Here is a 24,697-nt window from a genome sequence, read left to right as displayed (position 1 = left end):
CACCGACGCTAAATATTATCTATAGCGCCTGTAAAATTATCTTGAAATGGCCATTCTGGAATGTCAGCTTTTTGTATATGTGTGTGTGTATAACCTATCTATCTCCCACTGTCCGGCAGTGATATTATAAAAAAAAAGCTAACTGCATTGATGGTTAGTCTATGCAATTATCTTAGTTTCCGGTTATAGATGGTGTTAGCTCTACTGACTATCCAAAGACCCATGAAGAATGACTGAATACTTGCAACGCATTCCGGAATCATTTTCTAGTCAGCAAGCCCCGCCAGAAGGTAATACTAGAATCATATGGATTATGCTATTACATTCGGACTTTCCACTCGTTTGGTATGTTATTACCAAAAGAGTCGACCCGTATATAGTGGCATGTAGAAAAATTCGACTTGAAACGATCTTACCAAATTGCTGATTGGGTCCATATTACATTTTCTTACTTATCGCGTCATTTGAGTTTCCATCAGTGCGTCTAATATCCAAAAATTAAATTAATTTTTCCATCTGATATCCATGTGTATTATTTAAACTTATTACGGACAAATTTCTACTGTATAGGTGTTTGATGAGCTAAAAAGAAACAAATAATAAAATTAACATATTAGGTTTACCCGATAACTAGGCTGTGCGGCTCAACCGTCTGCCCATAATCTCAGTTTAAGATCAGGCATCTGGGAACCACGCAGCATCGCACCTCCTAGCTTAGCATTGTCACGTGGAGGCGCTGGGCAGAAACTTGGGCTGGCGAAAGCTATGTTGGACGCTTTCTCGTTTGCCTACCCCATTTCATACCCTGGAATGTCAGCTTTTGGTATAGGCTCCAAAATCGAGCCGTGTCTAAAATTGAAAATAGTCAAATTTGGATACAGTTATAAAAGTTAATCACAAAGAAAAACTTGTAACCGGCTTTAATAAAAATAACTTCAAATAATTTCAGCAAAGTAAATAGATAAGAGTTTACAATATTTATTCGTTTGTATTTCAACCGTAACCTAAATAATAACAATGCAGGAAATTAATCTGAATGTAATATTTGTCTTCAACTTCTTTGTAGTTTACAAATCGAAAAATTTAACTCAAACTCATTTGTTTCAGTATGAACTCCGTGAATTTCGATTTAATCATATTCCAACTTCACAAATTTAAACTGGGAGTGCCGTTTTTTCCTGTTACATCATTTACTTATTATTACTTAATACTTATTGGTCCATGACAGCCGGTCCAGCAAAACAAACGGACGAAATCAGAGATCTCCAATGCCGATGATTACATGGCATGGCTTTAAAGCCACTAGGACAGTTCAACAGCCGGAATGTCATTGGCTAATTTGCGTCACCATGTTTATAAAAGTTTATAAATTACCCGTTATGTTTGTTTTGCTAATTATACTAATTTTATTGCATTTAGTGAGAAGACTAGAGCGTAATTCAATTTTTTTGGATATGTATAAATGTTTATATTGTCTTTTCCAATCTTCTATGAGATTTAGTGAATGTAACAAATTTATGTAAAATGAAGGGCAAAGGTTTTTTGCAATCTCGCCGGTCCCACCACGTCGGTGCCTTTTTTTCAAATAAACATACAAAATGCTCAAAAATGCATCGAAATAATCACTTTTATTAAAAGTACCTAGTATACGCGCAAGGCAGCCTCGAACCCATTTGTTGCACCAGATAATTACTGTTGATGTAGTTTTTTCACATTTTATATGCCAAAGTGTATTTAATAGCTGGCTATTTTACACGTTACACGCAGTTGTGATCGAATGTTATAAATTCGCTGGATTTATATGTCTCTACCACAGTGTTATTAATTTCCTTCTGTAGCAGGCCCAATTGCGACAATAATGCAGTAAATATAATTGTTTGATTACACTTTTTGACGAAATATTTTACTCATGGCATGGCATTTCATGGAACCGTTTTAGTTAGGCATTTAATTTTGATTGTTGAGCGGTTTTTCCTACAGTTCAAGATAAAAGATTATTTTTATTACGAAAACAATTTGTATTGCAATAGTTCGGATGTCCACCAGCACGCTGTTATTGAAACGCGATGAAGATCTTATTTATCGGCATGTTGCAACAATCACGTTGGTTCTTCTTCGAAGGCACTTGTGATCGCCAGAAGCGCGGCTGCTTTGCCGTATTTTTCCTCTATTTTTAACTTCTGATCTATCACGTATAACACGTGTTGGAAGAGTAAATCAATTTCCAATATGGTTCAGAAACCCCACCGCTGCATTGCCATGATCGATTCCGATGTTTGCGTTTTCCACATTGCCAACTAATTAAGACAAATCCGGCTGAAAAACACAACCAGAACATTTGAAGAGGCATTTGCATCAGCTATTTCGCTTGCTTCTGAAAGAATGGGCGGAATAACTTTGCGTTTCACTGACTGACTGCATTGATTTCTTTTAATGCATATATTTTATTTTATTTTATGTTTTGTAGTCATAGGAAAATTCTTCTGCCCACGTTTCGAACAGAAATCGATCTCAAAATCCGACAATAGAAATAACAATTTATTTTCTTTTCAGGATCCATTATGTTCCATGTTCGCCGGCGACCAGCTGATTCTCAACCGCGGAGACGAAAGAAAAAACCGCTGGGCGTTTCGAATGGTGGAGGGAATATGAGCGGCGACCGAGAAGGTCCGATGTTGATCGAAATAACCCACAGCGGCGACGGTGGACGGCGAGTTAAGCTGGGTAGCGAACCTATCGAGGTCGGTTCAGCGAACACCAATGCGCTGCAACTGTTTGGACCGTCCATTCAGGCGCGACACTGTCTAATTTCACTGCACGATGGCGTGTGTACTGTAACACCCCTGCATGCCGATGGAACCACTTTTGTTAACGGCCATCACATCCAGCAGCCTACGATATTACATGTGAGTATTTCATGAATTATAAAAATAAAATAAAATTGTTCAGAATCTGTGAAATGTAAATTTTCAATAGACGCTTCAGTCACAAACGATATTTATTTCGCGTATTTTTTTGTATGTGTATGATTACCAAACCAGTTTTTTCTTATTTGGTTAAAAACTGTCAACGTTTTAATTAAAATATATACGAAAAAATTAGAAAAATTATAAACGTGCCTTGCTCCAATAATAATGGTAATATTTCTGTAATAGTGTAAGGTGTTCCAGTAATGCTGGAATTTAAAATTCTACTCTTGAAATAGTTCATCTACGTGTGCATTCTGGATGAAAAAGAATTATGAAATCAAAACGGATTTGTCTACCAATAACTTACTTTTAAGAAAATAACGAATCAGCAAAACTTTTGATCATTGCTATTACAGGAACATGGATACTAGAGTTATTCCAGTAGTGCAGGTAGAGTTTTGATTCTCAAACTAAATCAATAAAATGTCATTTTATTATGAGTCGTAGAAATATTTGAAGTTAACAGAATCATAGACTATCACTGGTGCATCTACCCTACGATTTTATGCTAATGAGCGGATAGATCTTGTAGATTGTAGATAGTTCTTATATGGCACTTGCTTAGTACCTGGATAAATATTGTTCGCATAAGAAAACTTGTAAATATAAAACAGTTAATACCACAATCAGTGAAGATGATTCAGCTTGACGAAGCTCAAAAGATATAAGGTACCCCCGGGCAAGTGGGACCTAAAAATTGCATAGTTAGAGTTTATTCGACTGTGTAATCAACACCTAGGATAATTTTAAAATTCTAGCGGCACAGAAACTCTTCAGTGGTATCACTTCGAAGGTTTAATTACAAAGAAGGACTATCGATTTACACAAAAAGAATCTGAAGTGAATTTTTTAAAATCATGGCGATAGGTCCCACTTGTCCTGGTAAATGGGGCGGGCAAGTGGGACTTATATTCAAATTTTATTAAAAAGATTAATATAACAAAAATTTTTGCATATTATTAAACAGCAACGTGTAGGCATTGAAAAAAGCAACTAAAGACAATGTTTCCACTAATGGTTCATTACGCAGTACTGTAACGCTGTATGTATGGACATGTAGTTGTATCCAATTCTTGCAAGACTATTATAGTGAAACTATCATAAGAATTAGTTACGTAATAACAACCATAACGCTTTATTGTTTGACATCTAGCTGCAGATTTGCTTAATTTTATCTACTCAGCCTTCCCAGAGTCAATTAGCATCGTTTATGAATCTTCAGAATGTGACCAAACCGTTTGCTCCCTCATAAGCCATGTTAATGGACTTTCTTTTTGGATCCTCTTGATTTAGTCCTTTTCGGTTTTATTTTAAAGCTTTACCGATATAAATATTATGTAATTGAAATGGAAATGTTCGGTAGTACATCTAAACAAAGGTAAAAATGTAAGATAGGAAGTTTTGTTCTGGAACATTTTATTTATATTAGGTCCCACTTGCCCCGGGTGCTTTGAAGTGCCGCCCTTATTTCGACGCATATATTTAATGCCGTTTGTCAAATTATACGACTAGTTTTCAGGTGTAACTTGTTAATACATTCATTATGTTTACCTGCTGTCAGAAAAACATGTACTTTTACGAAAGCCTGCGCCCAAACTATCATTCATAGAAAGGTGCGTCCAACTTGCAACGCAAATTGGAAATGACGCCCAAATTAAAAGTTCAATTTTGGAGTTTTGAAAGCCAATTATAATTAAATTATAATTTTAATGTATGCGTTGGAGTTGTATCTTCCGTTTCTAGAAAGGTTCAGTTGGAGAAAATGAGGTTGAAGAAAGTTATGAGCGTCGTTCTCACTTACCTTGTATTCCCGCTTGTCCCGGGGTACCTTAGTAATCTTTTTCAAGCTTCTACCAACAAAAACCTTGTTCCTATCCGTTGATTAGTTTCCGAGAGAAAGCTACCGAACCCATTTCGATTCTTTGGACTTCTTTTCACAAAATTATTAGATTTTTAAGTTTTATTTTCTTGAAATCTAGCTTGGTATAGTCCAATAAGTGTGAAAAAATGTCAAAAATAGCGGAAAATGAGCACCACGAGATTCTCTGGAAAATTTTACATAAGATCATCTATATTTTATCAGCCTGCATGCTGTATTTTAATTACGTCTATTTTTTCGCGTGTTTTTGCCCGTAGTGCGTAGGCTCACTGAATCTTTGTTGTAAGAAAGAGAACGAAGTCCTTCTGCGTCCATAATTTGGGCTGGTCTTCCGCTACCTTGCTTACGAGTAGTTAAATGTTGGGGATCTTCTTAGGGCACGTTAAACAGTCGGAAGCCGCAACATTTAAGCTTTTAAAATGTAGTATATACTTTTTGCCGAGATCTTTGTGCACGCCTTTTTGAATACAACTTGAGAGAGAGAAACACTAACAAACACATTCGATTCGATGCGAAAACTATTTTATCAGGAGAGTTGTGCAGTATTCTATCAATATTTCCTTCCCGACGTATCCGTCCTGCTTTAGCCACTTGCTGAATAATGGGCTCTCCACAGAGACGCGCGCATTCGTGATTCATCCTTCGTCTCCAGACGCTGTTATCTAACATATAACCAAAGATGGTTTTTAGTACCTGTCGTTCGAAAACTCCTAATGATCGTAGATTTCCTTCGAGCAGTGCCCACGTTTCATGTCAGTCTAATCAACGTTTTGGGCAAAGCGCTTTTTGTACAGAGGCTCATATTATTCGACCGCTAATGCTTGTGGATTCCATAGTAGGCATGGCTTCCACTAATAATACACCTTCTAATCTCACGCCTGCGATTGTCTTTCGTTATCATGGTGCCAAACTGGAAAGATCGTCATCTTGTCGAAGCCCCATTCATTCGAACGGGCTCTGCACTTTCAAGCTTGCATATTTCACAGCCAGCTGTTGAGTGCACAGGGAAGTGTACGGGGCTGACTGTACGATTCTCATCGGCGTCGTCAGCAACTTAGAGCCGGGGTGGTTCGTACTGTTTTAGGCTCCATTCAACTCAATCTTCTCATCACCCTTTTCCCAGGCGTCTCTGAAGCTGCAGTTTTTTCCCGGATGACCTGGACGAGCCATCGTGCACGTTGAGTCCCCTCTATGCCGGTGCCGGTGGGGTTGTTGAATGGAACAGTTTTCCGTACGACGTGTCCGGTTAACTGTAGTTTACCGACTTGCGCCAAATGCACCTTGGTAGTCTCCCCCAAGCGGTGTCTAATGCGCTTGATTCATGCAACACGTACTCCGCCAAAAGTCGTCCGCAAAGGCGCGTTAGTCCTCCGTGAGCATGGTCTATCGGTCTAATTGGTGGTTTGTACAAGTTCGTATGGTGGCTTATGCCTCTCAATCGCAGCGTTTTGCGAAAGGCACGGTAGGCTCGATGTACTGCTTGAATATGCCGGAGGATCTCTTTATTTGTGTCGTTGTCCGCGGCTACCAGCGGATTCCACATAAACGAGCTCACCTACCACTTCTGGTTCGTTGGTACGATTACCGTCCGCGAACGTTCGTCTCATTTGAGCCTCTGTCATTCATGTATTTGGTCTTTGATACGCTTATTTTAAGCCCAATCTTAGCCTCTGCTTTCAGTCTAGCGCAGATGACCTTCGCTGTGGCAAATTTTCTGGCTTTAATATCAAAGTCACCTGCGTAGCCAAGAAGTTTGCTACCTTTACTGAAAATCAAACCTCTCGTTTCGATATCTGCTCGTCGGATCACCTTAAGAGTGATGTAAAAGTAAGCAGTATAAGCTGTATAAGAAGTATAAGCAGTATAAGGAGCACCTTCGACGCGTCGAATCTATGGATTTTAACAGCCTCGCCCAGCCGAGATTCGAACATACAACGTAGTTGGCATTGAACAACATTGAACAAAATTTTAACATTTGATAAAGAACACTCAATTACAACCAAAATAGTCTTTAATTAAAAATAATTCCGCATTTGCTGAATAAACTTACTCCTTACGGTTAGGCTATGTGAGATTTTTTCTTGTAGATAGGGGTAGGGTATCGATAACAGGAAAACTAAGGTTCGTTAAGTGGAAACTGCATAATCTGCAAAACGATCTTTTTGCTATGACCGCTATTGAGCATACGATATGCTTATTATAGCTTACTAGATGACCCGACAAACTTCGTATTGTCAAAAATGAAACTGCTGTACATAAATCCTGGGTGCTACCAGCCGCAGTGGCCAGCGCTTCCGATGGCAGGTCGCTACAATACTCGTGACCTGTGGCCGTCTCGCCCTGAATCATCTTGTGTTACTATAGGTAGTTTGTGGTGGTCTTGTTATTGACTAATGTTTTATGGAAGAGTCCAAAATTAATCGAATTCGATTAGTTTTTAGTGACGCAAAAATGTCTGTTTCGCCCCTACTACCACAGGGGTGAGGGGTCTTAAACCGTCATAAAATAAATGCATCCCTTTTAAATCCCCCACATGCCAATTTTGGTTCCACTTGCTTGATTAGTTCTCGAATTATGGGGAAATTTGTATTTTATTTGTATGGGAGCCCCTCCTCTAATAGGTGAGAGGGGTCATAATTCCTCTTCTAAAAAGGGTAGGGGTCTCAACTCACCATAGAAAAAAAAATAGCTTCCAAAAACACCCACATGCCAAATTTGGTTCCATTTGCTTGATTAGTTCTAGAGTTATGAGGAAATTTATATTTCATTTGTATGGGAGCCCCGCCTCCTAAAAGGGAAGGGTTCCTAATTCATCATAGAAAAGATTCTTGCCTTTAAAAGCCCCCACATGCCAAATTTGGTTCTATTTGATTGATTAATTCTTGAGTTATGAGAAAATTTGTATTGCATTTGTATAGGAGCCCCCTCCTAAAGTGAGGAGGAGTCCTGATTCACCATAGGAAAAAACTCTTGACTCTAAAAACCTTCATATGCCAAAGTTGGTTCCATTTGCTTGATTAGTTCTCGAGTTAAGAGGAAATTTGTATTTTATTTGTATGGGAGCCCCTCCTCTAATAGGTGAGAGGGGTCATAATTCCTCTCCTAAAAAGGGTAGGGGTCTCAATTCACCATAGAAAAAAAAATTGCTTCCAAAATCACCCACATGCCAAATTTGGTTCTATTTGCTTGATTAGCTCTGGAGTTATGAGGAAATTTGAATTTCATTTGTATGGGAGCCCCCACCCCCTCCTAAAAAAAAGTGGGGTCCTAATTCATCATAGAAGTAATTCTTGCCTCCAAAAACCCCCACATGCCAAATTTGGTTCCATTTGATTGATTAGTTCTCAAGTTATGAGGAAATTTGTATTTCATTTGTATGGAAGTCCAATTCTTAAAAGTGGGGGGGTCATAGTTCTCTTCCTAAAGAGGTTAAGGGTCTCATTTCACTATAGAAAAACAATCCTGCCTCCAAGAACATCCACAAGCCAAATTTGATTCCATTTGCTCGAGTAGCTCTAGTTATATAGTTATGTAGTTATGTAGAAATTTGTGCTTCATTTGTATGGGAGCCTTTCCTCTTGGTTGGAGAGGGGTCTCTTACCATCATAAGAACCTTCCCCGACCCCAAAAACCCCTACATACAAATTTTCACTCCGATCGGTTCAGTAGTTTTCGATTCTATAAGGAACATGCGGACAGACAGACAGAAATCCATTTTTATAGGTATACTTTATTATTAAAAAGTGCTTGAGTGACACTGAGGCTGGCCCTTCGTTTAAAACTTGCTCTAATTTACCTATTCGTTTCTCACGTCCGTGCTATTCCCACTTATGGCCATCCCTGGCGAGGACCACTGCGCTCCTCTGACCTGAACGCTTAACTATACGAGTAAATGTTTTGCACTGTCAGGAAGCATTCTCGGGGTAATGTAAAAATGAGCATAAAGAAGGGTTATGAGAGGCCTGAGACTAAATCTATGCTAAAGTTACTTAACCCCGGAAGGCCTGATTCTGATAAAATTCGAACCTGAACTTGCGACTACGCATTCACTCTGATTAAAGTAATTAGATCATTGAATTCAAATTTCATCGATTATCAACATAATCATCCAGTCCAATGCTATTTCCGTATCCTACTTTTCTTGAAGTGAATGTGAAAAGAACGATAACCATCATTGATGATGCGGTTAAATGACTATCCGCTGAAACAGAATTAATTGTTGCAATGATCCGTCCGTCATATTGAATGGGGAATACGGGCATCACTTCCGTGGACACGGGTTTATGCTTATGTTCGATCATTTGAGCAGAGGAAATTATGCGATAAGTGATTTATGCTGTGAGCGTTGTGTTTCTACTAGAGTGCCCAGAGTTCAAAGAATTAACTTAAAAAGCTGGATTTTTTTCGCACTAAAATTTTTATATTAATTATCAAAGTTAGGCTATAATTGGGTTAATTATTACTGCTTCGATATTATATAAAGTATGTAGGTATATTATTTCCTTATAAAGTATTTAACAATATTTTGAAATCGAAAAACATGGTCAAATGAAGTTTACTGTTTATTAAGGTTAACAATATATGATTTAAATAGATTAAGTGCGTTAATGCCTAGTCAATCGAACATTTAAGGAGAACTTCTTCAAACCTATAACTATTTGGAATTTTTACTTTTTTCAGAACGGTTCAGTGGTGATGTTTGGACGAGTAGCATCCTATCGATTCGTGGATTCTCCTTCTGACGGTCGTTACAACCTGGCTCTATCCCAGTCGCAGCTTGATTCCGCTTGCTTATATGAAAGGTACGTGTCACACCGCCTCGATGACAATCGATCGACTTAAATAATGAAAGCAATAATGTACTAAATAGTAGCTTCAGTACGCTTTAAATGATGTTGTGTTAACAAGTGTAATGTCGAATGTCATTGTTGTTTATTTTACCCAAGTACGCTAAATGAGTGATTACTGATTTTGTCTATAAATGTGCTTTAGTTCGTTTCTCATGCTACTGTTTTATGCACTATTTTGTATTTTTATGTTCATCATTCGTTTGACATCATGTCCGTCATTAAATTCATCCACACCAATACACAAAAACTACCAAATAACATCCGAGTAGCAGATCGCCCACCTCACCTACCTCCTGGAATGAAGAGGAAAGCCGTCCTATCAGCCCGGTAAGTTCGGTGCAACCAGTTTCAAACCAGAAACTGACCAGCTACTTGGATTCAACCGATGGCGGAAAATTGCTAGATCAACAACAAATAACCAAGCCACCATCGTTCGATATTCAGCATAGTATGCAAACGTCTACCGTACAATCTTCGACAATGCCAGGAAACGTGAGTTCATCTCATTCTCACATACATCAAACGCAAAACTTACTTATGACCAGCGTGGATTCAGTGGATACAGTATCGACTGTTGGTGGTGTAGCGTTAAACGATGACACCAAAAGTATCGCTACTGCTGATTTCAACGAGAACGATATTGGCAATACTGAAACAGAGACTAAATCGATTTCTAGCTTGAAATCTATCGGATCTACACAAGACAGGTAATGATTAAAATCTAAAATCAATTCGCAGCTCAAGGATGAGATTAAAGCTTCGATCCGCAGCTAACGCTCCTTACTTTAACTATATTTTCCTTTGCTTAAGCTGACGACAATCAACACACATACCAATTCTGTAAATGGGCTAACATTTTCTAAATGTCGCTTTCTATTAGTTATGTATTACTTCCTCCAGGATGCTATCCATTTATTTCTGAAACACAATTTATGTTAATTCTATTAGCAGTAGCTTTTCCTTTTTTCTTTTGTTGCGTCCTCTTTGATTACAGCTAAGTTTCTAGGTTGCTAGACGCTTTCAAAAGATTATCCTTTTTTTCACTGCATAGTCCCAACAGAGATTGATTGAGTAACCTTGGTTTCATATTCGTTAAGAGAATTCGATGAATCTAGGCCTCTTGAAGGTCATTAATCTGAAGTCTACGTTGCATTAACTTTTAAGGCACATCGTATTGAATAACAGTTAGAGCTATGTAACACATGACTGCTTCCTATCGTAACTATTTCTTCGAAATTTGAATTAATTAAATGTCTGTTCAATTTTTTTATACATTTAATTCAAAACATTTATTGTGAGCGCTATTTATGTGGGCTTAAGATACATTCTATTAAGCCACATTTGAAGAGCTACAAAAAAGAGCTAGCCTGTCAGTAAGTGCACTTATTTGAAAAAAATTCATCAGTATACTTTCACATATAAAATTCACAACCAGTTTATCGAATTAATATTATAGAATAAGTATGAACTCATAATAATCTTTGCATGTATGCTGCAAGAAGCACGTATACTACTACTAACTGCTTTTCATGCTCTGCCAACATATGGATTTTATTACTTTCAATACTTTTTTATTCTCAATACGTTGACTACTATACTCTGTCTTAATAGGTGTTTATATTTTTTTTGTGTGGATTCACTACGACCAGCATTTTGATCTATTGTGATCTTATCCAGGTGTTGTTCCGCACGTCGTTGTTATTGCAGTATCGCTATAGAGTGATCGAACTGCTTATTATCCGTGCTTAAAGTGTCGGTGTGTTTTCACCCCTTTTCTCCTCTACGTTTCTTACTACTTTTCACAAATCTAGCTCTAGAGCCAGGAAGTGCGGAGACTAGTTACAATTTGTCCTTGGACAAGAGGCTTCGTTCGCACCTCGAGCAAGTATCATTCTTATAACCAGTCCCGGCTAAAGGCTTCATGGTCGGTAAAGCAGAGTTAAGCACATAGTGAGGGTGTGTATGTGTGAATGCATGTGTTCCTTATGCATTACCAATCTCGTTCCTAGAACCAGGAAGCGGAACAAGCTATAATTTGCCCTTGAACAAGAGGCTTCATTCGCACCTCAAGCAAGTAGGGGAAATGTGTATAATGTGCCCCCCCTAAGAATAAATGGATATATCTCCGTTATACTTCCCCAAATTAACGTTACAACTACGTGTATATGTTGGTATTTAGGCTGACAACCAATAGCAATTGTTTATTTCATTTAGTATTGTGGATGTGGATATAATGTGCCCCCCCTAAGAATAAATGGATATATCTCCGTTATACTTCCCCAAATTAACTTCCCCAAATTAACCCCAAATTACAACTACGTGTATATGTTGGTATTTAGGCTGACAACCAATAGCAATTGTTTATTTCATTTAGTATTGTGGAATGCTAGGAAACATGCTAGGAATTATTTAATAAAAGCACCTAAATGTTGTGTTTCTCGTCTGCGCGGGGTAAAATGCCTCACCTGCGGTATAATAGCCCAATGCGGTAATTTGAGTATTTCTACCAGTTACAGACCAACTCTATTTTGTAGAAAGTAAAACTATTTCCTTTGTTTTGCAAAATATCGTTATTTTATGTAAAATAAACCTAGTTTCGGCCTTCTGGGCAGTCTTTCTTTTCTGCATGGGGCACATTATACTGCAGCTGTGGCGTTTTGTACCGGGTAGTTGAATTACCTAGAATTTGGACGTTGGTAATAAATAATTCCCACCACGGTTGCTCTACAATACTAATTGAATTAAATAATGGCAATTGGCTTCAACTTAGATCTGTTTACCTATGTTTATAGCCATATTTGCAAGGGGGCAAATTGCACCACCGCAAGTGGGGCATATTGGCCTGCTTTTACTTATATGAAAAAATATTAAATGCTAAAGCAAATCAAGCGTTTCATACCGTTATTTTAGGCAGGGATGTCTTTTTGAAGTTCACTTTACGCAATCGAATCACAACAACCGGTTATTTACAGATTTTGACAAGAAAATAGCTTATGGAAATGACGCCAAAAGTTACATCGGAAGCTGCTCAAAAACAAATTTATTTTTGTTTTGTATTTACAGCATGTGACAACTGTCATACTTGCATAGTAGGCTAGTTCCATCAAATATTATGGTTTCTGGGTGGTTTTGCATTTTTATTACGCTTGTTTAGCGAAAAACGAAGGGGGGCACATTGGCCAGGGGGGGCACGTTATACACAATTCCCCTACCACTCTTACAATAACTTGCCCTGGCAAGAGGCTTTCATTGTTAGAAAATGCGTAATGCAGTAGGAAGGATGTGGAGGGGTCTGAGAATAAACCCATGCTAAAGTCTCTTAACATCGAATGGCCTGATTCTACTAAGATTCGAACCCACGACCACTCGCTTGTCAAGGCAGACTCGGTAACCTTGCGGCTACAGGGTCCCCCAGGTGTTTATATTAACATAGTGGGTATTTAGAATTTGCCCCACCCTTAATGGTTGTTAACAGTCAGCCACGAATTGAGTTTTCGCGAAATAGTATTCGGCGAAATGTTATACAGTTCCTTTAAATGATCGCCCAAACCCAATATTACACGTTGCGCGCACATAGTTCAGTTTTTGGATAACTTTTTTGTCATTCGTCTTTAGTTTTGGAATCAACCAAATTTTCGTTGCACAACTGCTGCACCAACTTTGCTATAGGGTGATTTATGTATTTTGGACAGGCGTTACGCGTACGCAATTTTTGACATTTCCATTTGATTTTGCTGTAAATGTCCAAAATAGAGTACGCGTAACGCCTGTCCAAAATACCCAAATCACCCTATGACGAGAAGCAAAGCAAAGCAAACCTAGGTGCCACATTCCGTTTTTGAAACTTGGTCTTGTAACCAGCTGTTGGAGTGCAAGACAATTGCGGCGCTAGTGCTACGATCCTATTGACATTAGCAACCTCTCCTTGCCGAGATTCCAATATGTGACGACTGCTTGAATATAAGACAGCTTGTTAGACCAGCGTCATACCTCTAAGCTAACTGAATACAGGAAGCACTGTTGTTTAAAACAGCCGTGTTCATCCCGGAATAACTTCTTAAAACTTCTAAAATATTCAGAAATAACAACTTTTCTGTTTCTCATCTTTGAAAACAGTGTGTTCCACGTACGAAGCCAAGAGGGTGGTTACGTTATTTTATTTTATTTTGATATAACATACATCATCTGACTTAATAGTAGTCTTAATGATAAATAGTACGAACACTATGCAACTAACAGTACAAGCAATATGAAAACATACAAAGAACATAGTTAACTACGAAGCCGTTGTTTGAACGTTGTTACGGTTAAGTTAAAATCAAATATATCGGCTACGGCATTAAAACTTGCCGACATGAAGCGGATTGGGTCATGTTGCCCGTACGTTACATTCCGCTGAGGTAATAACAGCAGATTTCTGGGTCGCAGGGTTCTCTCCGGTGCGTACAAATTAAGCTGCTGTAAAATATTCGGAGCATCGATCTCGCCAAGCAGAATTTTTCCCACAAAAACAGCTTGAGCTTCGAACCGCCTTCGCTCCAAAGTCTGCATTTCAAGAAGCTGGCAGCGCTCTACATACGGTGGTAGCTGATGATGATTCCGCCATGGAAGGAATCGTAAAGCATAACGTACGAATTTTCGCTGAACGGCTTCAATTCTTGCTATCCAGTTAGCATTGAATGGGCACCATACAACCGAGTTGGTCTCAAGGACGGAACGCACTAGGGAGTAGTAAAGTGATCGGAGGCACCTAGGATCACGGAATTCATTAGCTATTTTGAATATAAATCCAAGCTGTCGATTTGCCTTGGCAATTATTTCATTGTAGTGTGGCTTGAACGTTAGCGATGAATCCAAGGTAACGCCCAAATCACGAACCTGGTTTACTCTGGTTACTGTGAGACCAAACATTGTATAATTGAAGGTAATCGGGTGAGATTTCCTATGAAACGAGATCGCACAGCATTTCTCAATGCTAACCGTTAGTAGGTTACTAGAACACCACTGGAGAAAAATCTCAACCATGCGCTGGAGCTCCAAACAATCTGCATTATCGTTGACGATCTTGAATAGTTTCACGTCATCTGCAAACATCAGTCGGCAATCCTCCGGGATTAAAAACGAGACGTCGTTTATAAACAGTGTGAAGAGCAATGGTCCGAGGTTGCTACCCTGTGGAATGCCTGAGAGATTCGTGAAATGTGCAGACTGCTGATTTCCTATCTTCACAAAAAGCATTCGATTTAAAAGATAGGATCGAAACCATCGTATTAGCGCAGAAGAAACCCCAAGCTTTTCCAGTTTTGCTAGTAGAATGTTGTGATCGACTCGGTCAAATGCAGCTTTTAAATCGGTATAAACCGCATCTATTTGGGCACCTACGCTCATGTTTTGCAAGCACGCTGCGGTGAACTGTACAAGGTTTGTAGCAGTTGAGCGTTTTGCATAAAAACCATGTTGCTCTAAGGAGATGTAGTGTTTGCAGCTTACAAATAGAGAGTCGTGTATAATAATTTCAAACACTTTTGAACATGCGCATAGTGATGTAATACCTCTGTAATATTTACATCACGTTTGTCTCCCTTTTTGTGTACAGGAAACATAACGGAGAGCTTCCAAGTTGTAGGGAATACACCCTGTTGAAGCGACAAATTATACAACAAGCGTAGTGGGCGTATTAGTACAGTTGCGCATTTTTTCAAAACGCATGATGGAATTCCATCCGGACCAGCGGCAAATGAATGCTTGAGTTTCATTATTGCAGCTTCTACGTCACGATCAGCTATTGCGGGTAGGTTGAAATCAAGGGCATCGCTCGGAGTGCTACTTACTGCTGCGTTGATTTGCGCGATTGTAGCAGCGGAGTCACGGAAATTGTGTTGGAAGTGTTGGGCGAACAAATTGCACTTCTCTAGCAACGTGCTGCCATGACAGTCACCCAAAAACATGTCTTTGGGCAATCCTTCTTCTTTTCTCTTTTTGTTAACGAATGACCAGAAGATCTTCGGGTTCAACCTGATGTTACGCTGCATTCGATGTGTATACCGTCTGTACAGATAGCGGTTATATGTGCGATATAAGCTACTGGCACGATTGAAACTCTGCTTCAAGTTAGTGTTACGTTGTCTGCAGTATTTACGTAGTGCCAGAGACCGCTTTCGTTTAAGTTGCTGTAAGCGAGAATTAGACCACGGTGGTTTGCGCAACGGTCTGCGAGTAGGAACGCAATTTACAAATGCATTATTAATAGCATCATTGAAATAAACGATAGCATCGTCGAGAGCAGGATTAAGTTCCAAAAACCGCCAGTCGATTTGCGAGATAGCACTATTTAAAGAGTCAAAGTTCGTTTTACGGAAGTCCAAACACATTTCTATTGGAGTATCTTCGAATTGTACGGGCAAGGTTTGACGTACCGTTATAATCAGCGCCGGGTGATTAGAGTCGAGTGGTACCAGTGGCTCACCAGCCTCGAACAGCTCACACAAAGTAACGTTGTTAGTCAGTACCAAATCGAGAAGGCGATCGTTGCTATTTGACACATGGTTAATTTGAGTTAGACCGTGCAAACTGAAACCATCCAACAAGTCGGAGCTAGCAGGAGTAATATTTGAATGGAGATAGTCAATAGCAGGTACATTATTGTTCGACCGAATCCACCGCAATCCCGGCTGATTGTAATCGCCGAATAGCAACGAAAAATCATCAGGCTGCAAACGTGACATAATCGACCCGATAGAACTGATATGCCGCTCGACGGCGGTGGCATCGTTTCGACGATCAGGAGGCAGGTAAATTACACCGACATTGATTTTGCGAATCGGGGTTGCGATAATTACCCACAGTTGTTCAATTGTGTCGCAAACCGGAGCTGGATCAACAAAGCTAACTAATCGTGTAGAAACAGCAACCAAAACTCCCCCACCACGTGCCTTGGTACTATTAATGCGATTACGATCACAACGATACACATTGAACAGATTACCAAACAGCTGCACAGAGTGTACTTGATCGTCTAACCACGTTTCAGTCAATACAATGACATCGTAATCACATTCGGTTGCAGCCAAAAAGAAGTCATCTAATTTGGTCCGAAGCCCACGGACATTTTGATACAGTATCCGAAATCCAGAAGCGTCATTGTCAAGTTGGTGAAGATTGGCATGTGAATGTCTGGAAGTTGCAGGGAAATCAGGTGTCGAATTACTGTCGATAGAAATATACTTGCCCATGCTAGCAAGCTGGAAGACCCCTTCTCCGTACTCATACACAGGACCGGGACGGCTGATGAGCGCAGGCTGCAGTGGCACGACTGTGATGAGCGGATTAGGGGCTTCCAAATTGCTTAAATCAGTGCGCCCCGGGCCTGAATCAACCAGTGTATATCCAGAAAAAGTTGAATCGGTAACAGTGTGAAGCGAGTCCATCGTGACAATTAATCCTTCATTCAAAACATTTACTCCATCCTCGACTGACGAACTGCGTTTTTTGGCTGGTAAAGAAACTCTCGAAACATCAAACCCGCAGGCCATGAAGAGGGATCCAATGCAATCTCTTTCAATGCAGGGTCAATTCCGATTTTATATGATACAAATGATAGGCTAGTAATATCTTTGTCCTTTGGAACTAGCCGTATCACCTCGATAGCATCAGAAACGTCCAAGCAACAAGAGACTATTTTTTGTACGTCACTGTTTGTAGCGAGCGGGTTTAAGCCGGATAGATATAGCCAAAATTTATTCTGTGCAGCCGGGAGAATAGAAGGAACAGAAAGATCACTCAAGCAGCTGATGTCTTTTGTTCCGCGCTCAGCAGCGGCACGTATGATGGGCTGGTGTTCATCACGGCGTCGTTTTGCACTACGTCCAGGCCAAACTGGAGTATCACATATGGATGGAGTTATAACGGGCATAGGTTTAGATGTGAAACCATCAATTTTATTGCTTAGCGCTTCGACAACACCGCATAGTTGCTGAAATTGTGTAGCCAGATCAGGCATAATGGGCGGCTGTGACTGGCATGGTTTAGTTTCATCAATATAGCAACTAATACTGCGGCCTTTGAGCTCAGCCCTGCAGGTAGAGCAAATTAATAAGATTTTTCCGGTAGCAAAGGATTCCTTTAATCCACGTGCATTAATTCCGCAGCACTGCTGGTTTATGTGCAGAAACGCTTCGCAGAAGCCACAACGAAGTGGCTCGAGATCGTTGATTTCACACTTGCATTCCCCGCACTGCTTTTTATCCATCGCGCTTTGATCGGTCTACTTTGTTATGAAACAGTAGGTACAATAGAGCGTGTGGCTATCGTAGATAAAATGCGACAAAACGGTCGTGCCGGTAATCAGCAAAATAATCAACCAATAATATCACGAACAAGTATACTTTATAGAAACTCGTCACTAAATAAATCACTGAACACGTTTGGAAACAAACTTGATGAAAATCACTTAATTTTCGACGAAAAAAGATAAAACTTCTTAGCATCAAAAACAGACGACTGTCTCACTCGACCGAACGATTGATTATCAATAATATACGGCCTCGATAGCTACAAAAAGTGCGCGAACATTGGACTTCCGCCGAATCAGCCAAGGCAGCCGTATGTCGGAGTTATCTTCTAAATAGGTCGACTGCTAAAATGCTGGTGACTCAACGGTCAGCAAGTGACACCAGGACTCTTTTTGTTTTGGTTGTTCATCGAGCCGCTATGCTGCCGATTCTCCCCGCACTCGAAACTCGACAGTGACTGGTTTGAGTCGAGTTGCTCGACGTGACTTACAGAATAGGGTCCTATAAAAAACTTTTTTATCTTAGCTTGGGTACTATTCGCATAGACGAAGAAATTTTAAACCTGCTCGGACTTCTGTACCTTCACAACCGTAATATTCGCTTTTTAGCTTATGATACGTACATATAATTAAAAAAATAATTTGTTAAACCAGTGTCGTATCTCGATGTACAGACAAAAAGTGTGCAAAGGAATGTTAAAATAATAGTCTTGTAATTGAAGCTCAAATACTTCTTTCAAATTATCGGTTTTGGAGATCGGATCTTACCCTCCTCAGCCAAATCCTGGTTACGGACACTGGTATATTGGCTCTTTTATTGGACATACAGATGGCAACATAAGAATCGTATTGAATCCTAGAAAATGACCGAGCTTTTCTGTATATCATTTCAAATGCATATGAACGCCATTGTTTGCTGTCAATCATTGCAACAATCATTACAGTTTATCAATCTACTGTTTTCCTCGTTAATTGTTGTTAATCAATCGATATAAGCTATTACTCAGAAAGAGATACACGCAATTTGGCTGCGTGCTATAGACTCAGACGTACTGACAATACTCGTTCAACATAGAGTTCATTGGTATGTGACACTCCGCTTTCTACCGGCTAATTAATATTGTTTATTCATCAAAGTACGAAAAAAACAATCTGCGCATATATGTTTCTTTTCGACTAACAGATTTAAATAAAAAAAATTAAATAAGTTAAAAATGTTTTGTAATCTTTTAAATATATCGATTAACGTCACAAAGCCATCGTACGGAAACTATCACAAGTTGTCGATTTATCCTTTTTCTTTTCAGATTCGATGAAAACATAAACCTATCTCTCCAAATTTCTTCTTTTTATTCCGTCTTGTCACCATTTCTAATAAATCACTGTTTTCCGCTGTAAAACAAATAGCACACCTAACTAAATTTACCGCTATTCATAAAAACGACAGACCATATAAAACACGTTCCGTCTGATGAGATATTTTTTGCCCTACTATTTCTTATTTAGACTATTTTTTTCTATTTTATTTAGGATCAGCACATTCCCAAAGCTGCAACCATCGCATGCGGCGGCATCCATTTCAAATGAGCCCGGTGGTCAGGAGCCGATACTACCCGCTGTTCTGGAGTTTCCCGAGCAGCACCAGGAAGCTTTTCTGCAGGCTGTTATCAGTGAACTGGACGTCAATTCGCCAAATTTTAAGCTAGCCCCAGTGTACACACTTTACCTTTGCGCCAGGTTAGAACTTGCAGCAGCATGACTTTGTCGTTCAATGTTTATTATGTTTTTCCTCGAACCCAGATACCGCGCCTCCACTCACTATCGTCCAGATTTACAACCAACCGAACGTGCCCACAAGTTAACAGTATTCCTCCATCATGTTGCCAATCTGATCCAGAACGTTGTTCAGGAGCAGTACACTGATGCCAAAATTTTGTCGTTTTGGATGGCCAACAGTTCCGAGTTTTTACATTTCCTTAAATCTGATCGTCACATATCGGCCTTCAGTGTTCAAGCGCAGGAAGTCCTAGCTGAGAGCGTCCAAACAGCATTCCGAAATTTAGTGTCAATTTTCCATGTCGAGCTATCGCAAACGCTTAACCAGTTTCTATCCGAAAATATCGACCATGATTCTGCAGCTGGTTTAGTGCTTTCGGTGTTAGGTTCAGCGATGGCTTTATTGCGACGGTGCCGAGTCAACGCTGCTCTTACGATTCAACTTTTTTCTCAGCTATTCCACTACATAAATGTGGTATGTTTCAACAAGGTGAGTACCTAATTGTATGCTATCAAGGAATTATGACTGGAGCTATGTATATTGAGCTTGACTGTAAATAAATTTGTCTCTGTTTTCAATAGTTTGTCACGACGTCGCACATGTGCACCAGTGCCTGGGGTAAAGCTTTAAGCGAACGACTTTCACTGCTGGAGTTATGGGCCGAAAAACAAGGCCTAGAGCTGGCGGCTGATTGCCATTTGGCCAGAATAAACCAATGCGCACAGTTTCTGCAGGCACCAAAAACATCTGTAACCGAAGTTCAGCAGCTGGTGTGTTCTTGTTTCCGGCTAAATTCGCTTCAGATGGCTGCACTGCTCTCACAGGAAACTATTCCGCGTAACCTGATTGATGCCACCGTGCGAATGGCTGAATCGGTCGCCGACGAATTGAGCCGAGCGGATGGTCGAGAAATTCGGTTAGAAGAATCGCCCGAATTGCATCTGGCACTGCTTCTACCGGACGACGGGTTTAGCTGCGACGTAGTTCGAGGTATTCCTGCTGGCTTGGTCGATTTTCTGAGCCCGTTTCAGATGGCCAACATGTGCCGGCTTGCCTCACAACCCACCAGTATCGGACTATGGACTGTGTATATGCATCAGTTTAATGTGAGTATTTACAATTAATATTAACAAATTAACATTAACAAATTCCGTATTAACAAATTCCGTTTACTCAATCAAATGGTCGATTATTGTGAGAGGTCATTCGTCATTCACAACTTTTTATACCAGACTAGAAAGTCTCCGATACTTGTTTGTTCATCTTCTCCGGTCTTCAGAATGATCTAGTAGATCGCTTCCAGCAAGCATTTTCCGCTTTCAGGCTGTTTCGTGTTATCCTTTGCTTCCCCTCTGTACGAGAACAAATCTAACAATCGAAAAGAGAGTAGTCGCTATTTGATACTTGAAAACACTCTCATCGATGATAACCGAAAAATGTTAACCGACAATCGGGGTGTGTTCGTTCTGATAGCCAACTTCTGCATTTAAATGGTTTCAGCTGAGCTGAATATTCAAAGCGCGAAGTATCTAAATATTATTGTTCAACGACGACGCATAATGTTGTCCTTCCAATCTGTATGTTCATATATCCAATTACAATTTTCACAACACCCGAACACGGTGAAAAAAAAAAAGATTTTTAAAGTCACCGTATTTAATTGCGTTGATATATGCACCTACAAAAAATAGAAATAATGAATTTTCAAAGCTAGTTTGTTGCATATATAATTTTCGGTCTGGAACAGAACAACTAAACTCTGTTCACTCTGTGCAAAACGTTTTTGGGATTGCAGAAAAATTATATATGGAATCAGAGTGGTCAATGAAAAGAAAGAACATATTTAGCCGTAAATTCGAATTTTGATATATTCTTATGATATATAATTTCATACCTTGCGCATTAGAGCATTTGGAGCTAACAGTCGATTAAGATCTTTTCTAGAATTTTTTCGATTTTGCGTCTCCTGTAAAAATAACCTCAATCAACCCACTCTGTTTCAGAACGGCTTATATAGAGCGCTTAGTGACGACAGTGTCAAAATTAAGATAATCTGTCAGAATCATTCTAATCAGGCAGACGTCCTACCAAAAGCACTGGTAGAACAGCGAAAGGAAATATGCATTTAGCTCTTGATTTACCCTCTTTGCTTATAGACACTTTTAGGTAAAAGACAGTTTGTATGGGTTTTGTGGTGTTGCTGAGGAAATAGGAACGCGTAATGTTTCGGCACAGGACTAGGTGGAATATTCGCGGTCGATTTTGACTTTTGGTGAGATTTGAGATATTTCCAGTATGGCGAACTTCCTGAACACCTGCCATCTCCTTTCCCATTCGATGTAATTGTCGAACGAGCAAATCCTTGGGCTCTCAGCCTGCGTACCTAGGTTTATGATTCCCCATATCGTATTAAAGAATTAATTGTTTCTAACGTTAAGAAATAGCTGTGTTATACCCATTAAATTAACTGATTATCTAACATTGACTTTTCCATTTTACGTATGTTGACAGGGTCGATCACCAAGTGTGATGTCCAGTAAATTACCAGAAATTCAGATCATAAAGCTGCACAAAAACGCAAATGGTATGGGTCTGTCGATTGTGGCTGCTAAAGGAGCTGGCCAGGAGCGCCTAGGAATTTATATCAAATCGGTGGTGACTGGCGGTGCAGCAGATTTGGATGACCGATTGCAAGCTGGTGATCAGTTGCTGGAGGTAGATGGACAAAGCTTAATCGGTATCACCCAAGAGCGAGCAGCCGATTACCTGGTACGCACCGGACCGATTGTAACATTGAAAGTGGCAAAACAAGGGGCCATTTATCATGGGCTCGCTACCCTGCTACAACAGCCTAGTCCAGTTATACAACGCGGTAAGTAAAATTTTAAGACAATTACGATACAGAAATAGTCATTCACACGCACAATAGACAGGTGATGGGATAGGTCATTGCTCGCGTGGCTAAAATATCGACCCCGCTAGTGTACTAACATTATAACATTTGCTATAATTTCCCATGCTGCTTTCAAATTGTACGCTACCTCTGGCGGCCGCTACTCTTACGCTACACGGTAATTTCTAATATAAATTGCATGTCTCATGTATGCTTAACCCATACTAATTCTAATATCTGGTTAGAAGCAGAAAACGAATTTAATTGTAATGTGTACGATAACGACGGTAATCAACGATACCATTTTGGTCGTTCGAATGAAAGTCTCAATTTCCACGGCAGCTCGCGATCTCTTTCACGCCAAATTTCTTCGCATCGTCCGTTACAGTCGATGATGAATCATACCTTTTCTACGCCTTATCTATCGTACGAAGATACTCACCGAAGACTGTCCAATCCGGATTTGATCCAACCACGACGGTTCGGATTATCTTTTTCGAATGATGACATACTCTCTAACGATCAGCTCCAGCAGATTCATTTTGACCCGCGCTATCGAGATTGCAGATCTACTGTTAGTTTAACAAGTTTTCATAATCGTACAAGAAGCAATAGCCTTGGAAGTATAGGCAAATCAAATGGAATGATAAGTTGTGGTGGCATGGCTCCGTCGTCCGCAAGTATTGGTAGCTCTGTAAGACCAATTCGATATGACACACCACCATCGATTTATGTGGAAGACTACGATTCGAGGGCAAGCAGCCATAGCAGTCGGGAAATGATTAAAATAGAAGAAACGACAGAGGCAGAAACCCCGGAAGTGGAGATACCGGTGTTCGAAGTTAAACTGGAGTTACCTTCAACAGACTCGAATCTGTCATTTGTTGCCGACGTAAATCTCGACGACATCCCATTCATTGACGACGATGATGATGAAGAAAGGGTAGGATCGATGTTCATTGTTTACCATGTTTATCAAGTTACAATGTTTGCTTAAGGATTTATTAGAAATATTTTATTTTTCACAGTCACCGCAGAATAGCAAAGCTGTGGTTTTTAGTGTACGTGGCCTGATGCTTTTTTGCATTTAGATGCAATCAAATTATGAATTGAAATGATATTCCCTATCTATGTGTCTGTGATTGTTACAAATCTGCTAGAAATCGATTACCTACGATGCTTTTGTTTTTCAGTGATAGTCTCTGTTTTTATATTTGTGTGCCATAAAAACACCAATCGCAACGCAGCTTCAAAAACTCATGTTAACCCTCTCCGTCCTACAATGTTTTCTGCAATTTAAAAATCGAAATTTTCTATGCATTGTCTAGGCGAAAGTGTTGAATTTAATCTATATTTTGCAATAGTAAATCACTAGTAATGCCTTAGGTTGTTGGTGGACTTCATAATTATTTCACTAACGTTTATCCTACGAAATCAGCTTAGACCATGCAAATAATTCAATTTTTAACGTAAACGATATCAACGAAATCATTATCAAATTTTATTCAAGAATTGATTTGATGTTAAGATTACGATAGTCGTTTCTGTTCACATAAAAGAGAATTAAATTCAAAATAAACGGAGAAACCGAGATTTGAAATAACTAAACTGCGATTTTCTTAAAATTATTTTTGACAACCAAGTTCCCTCTACCAACACAATTTTCAATATCAAACTGTGTTTATGGGACCTGAAGAAACAGCATTACATCAATCTTGTTGGAATTGAGTTTCTATTTAACGATACGATGAAAATCTCTTTTATTTTTTCTTAAAAAATCTCGAGCGTGGTACATAACACGGGTTGAGAATATCTTAGAGTAAAAAAACTTAAAAGTTTTGTATTGATGCATACTTATAATTATAGAGCACTACAGGCCAATTCAAATTATATTATGGGTTTTACATTCATTAGAATTAATTCTTCACGCAGAATAAATTATGTTGCCAACAATTGTTCATGTGAGATTTTAAATGCAGTTGAAAAACATTTGTCGTTAATGATACTAATGTTGTCAACAAATCGTTTACTATTAGGAA

At 39.4% G+C, this 24,697-nt stretch overlaps 1 protein-coding gene across 18 annotated transcripts in view; it reads left to right on the top strand.

Moving 5' to 3' along the window:
* Positions 1-24,697, top strand: part of LOC128733200 (afadin) — a 102,061-nt gene that overhangs the window by 63,585 nt on the left and 13,779 nt on the right. For 17 of the 18 annotated variants that reach the window (XM_053826884.1, XM_053826880.1, XM_053826883.1 and 14 more), the window contains 7 exons: positions 2,554-2,906; positions 9,529-9,650; positions 9,968-10,405; positions 19,519-19,725; positions 19,789-20,254; positions 20,347-20,871; positions 22,277-22,637. In XM_053826884.1, coding sequence (XP_053682859.1) covers positions 2,554-2,906; positions 9,529-9,650; positions 9,968-10,405; positions 19,519-19,725; positions 19,789-20,254; positions 20,347-20,871; positions 22,277-22,637 — 2,472 coding nt within the window. The remainder of the gene's footprint in view (positions 1-2,553; positions 2,907-9,528; positions 9,651-9,967; positions 10,406-19,518; positions 19,726-19,788; positions 20,255-20,346; positions 20,872-22,276; positions 22,638-24,697) is intronic. The other variant, XM_053826885.1, reaches the window with a different exon arrangement.

Source organism: Sabethes cyaneus, chromosome 1 (assembly GCF_943734655.1).
Source record: "Sabethes cyaneus chromosome 1, idSabCyanKW18_F2, whole genome shotgun sequence".
NCBI classification, from domain to species: domain Eukaryota; kingdom Metazoa; phylum Arthropoda; class Insecta; order Diptera; family Culicidae; genus Sabethes; species Sabethes cyaneus.
This window is presented reverse-complemented; position numbering and strand designations above follow the sequence as displayed.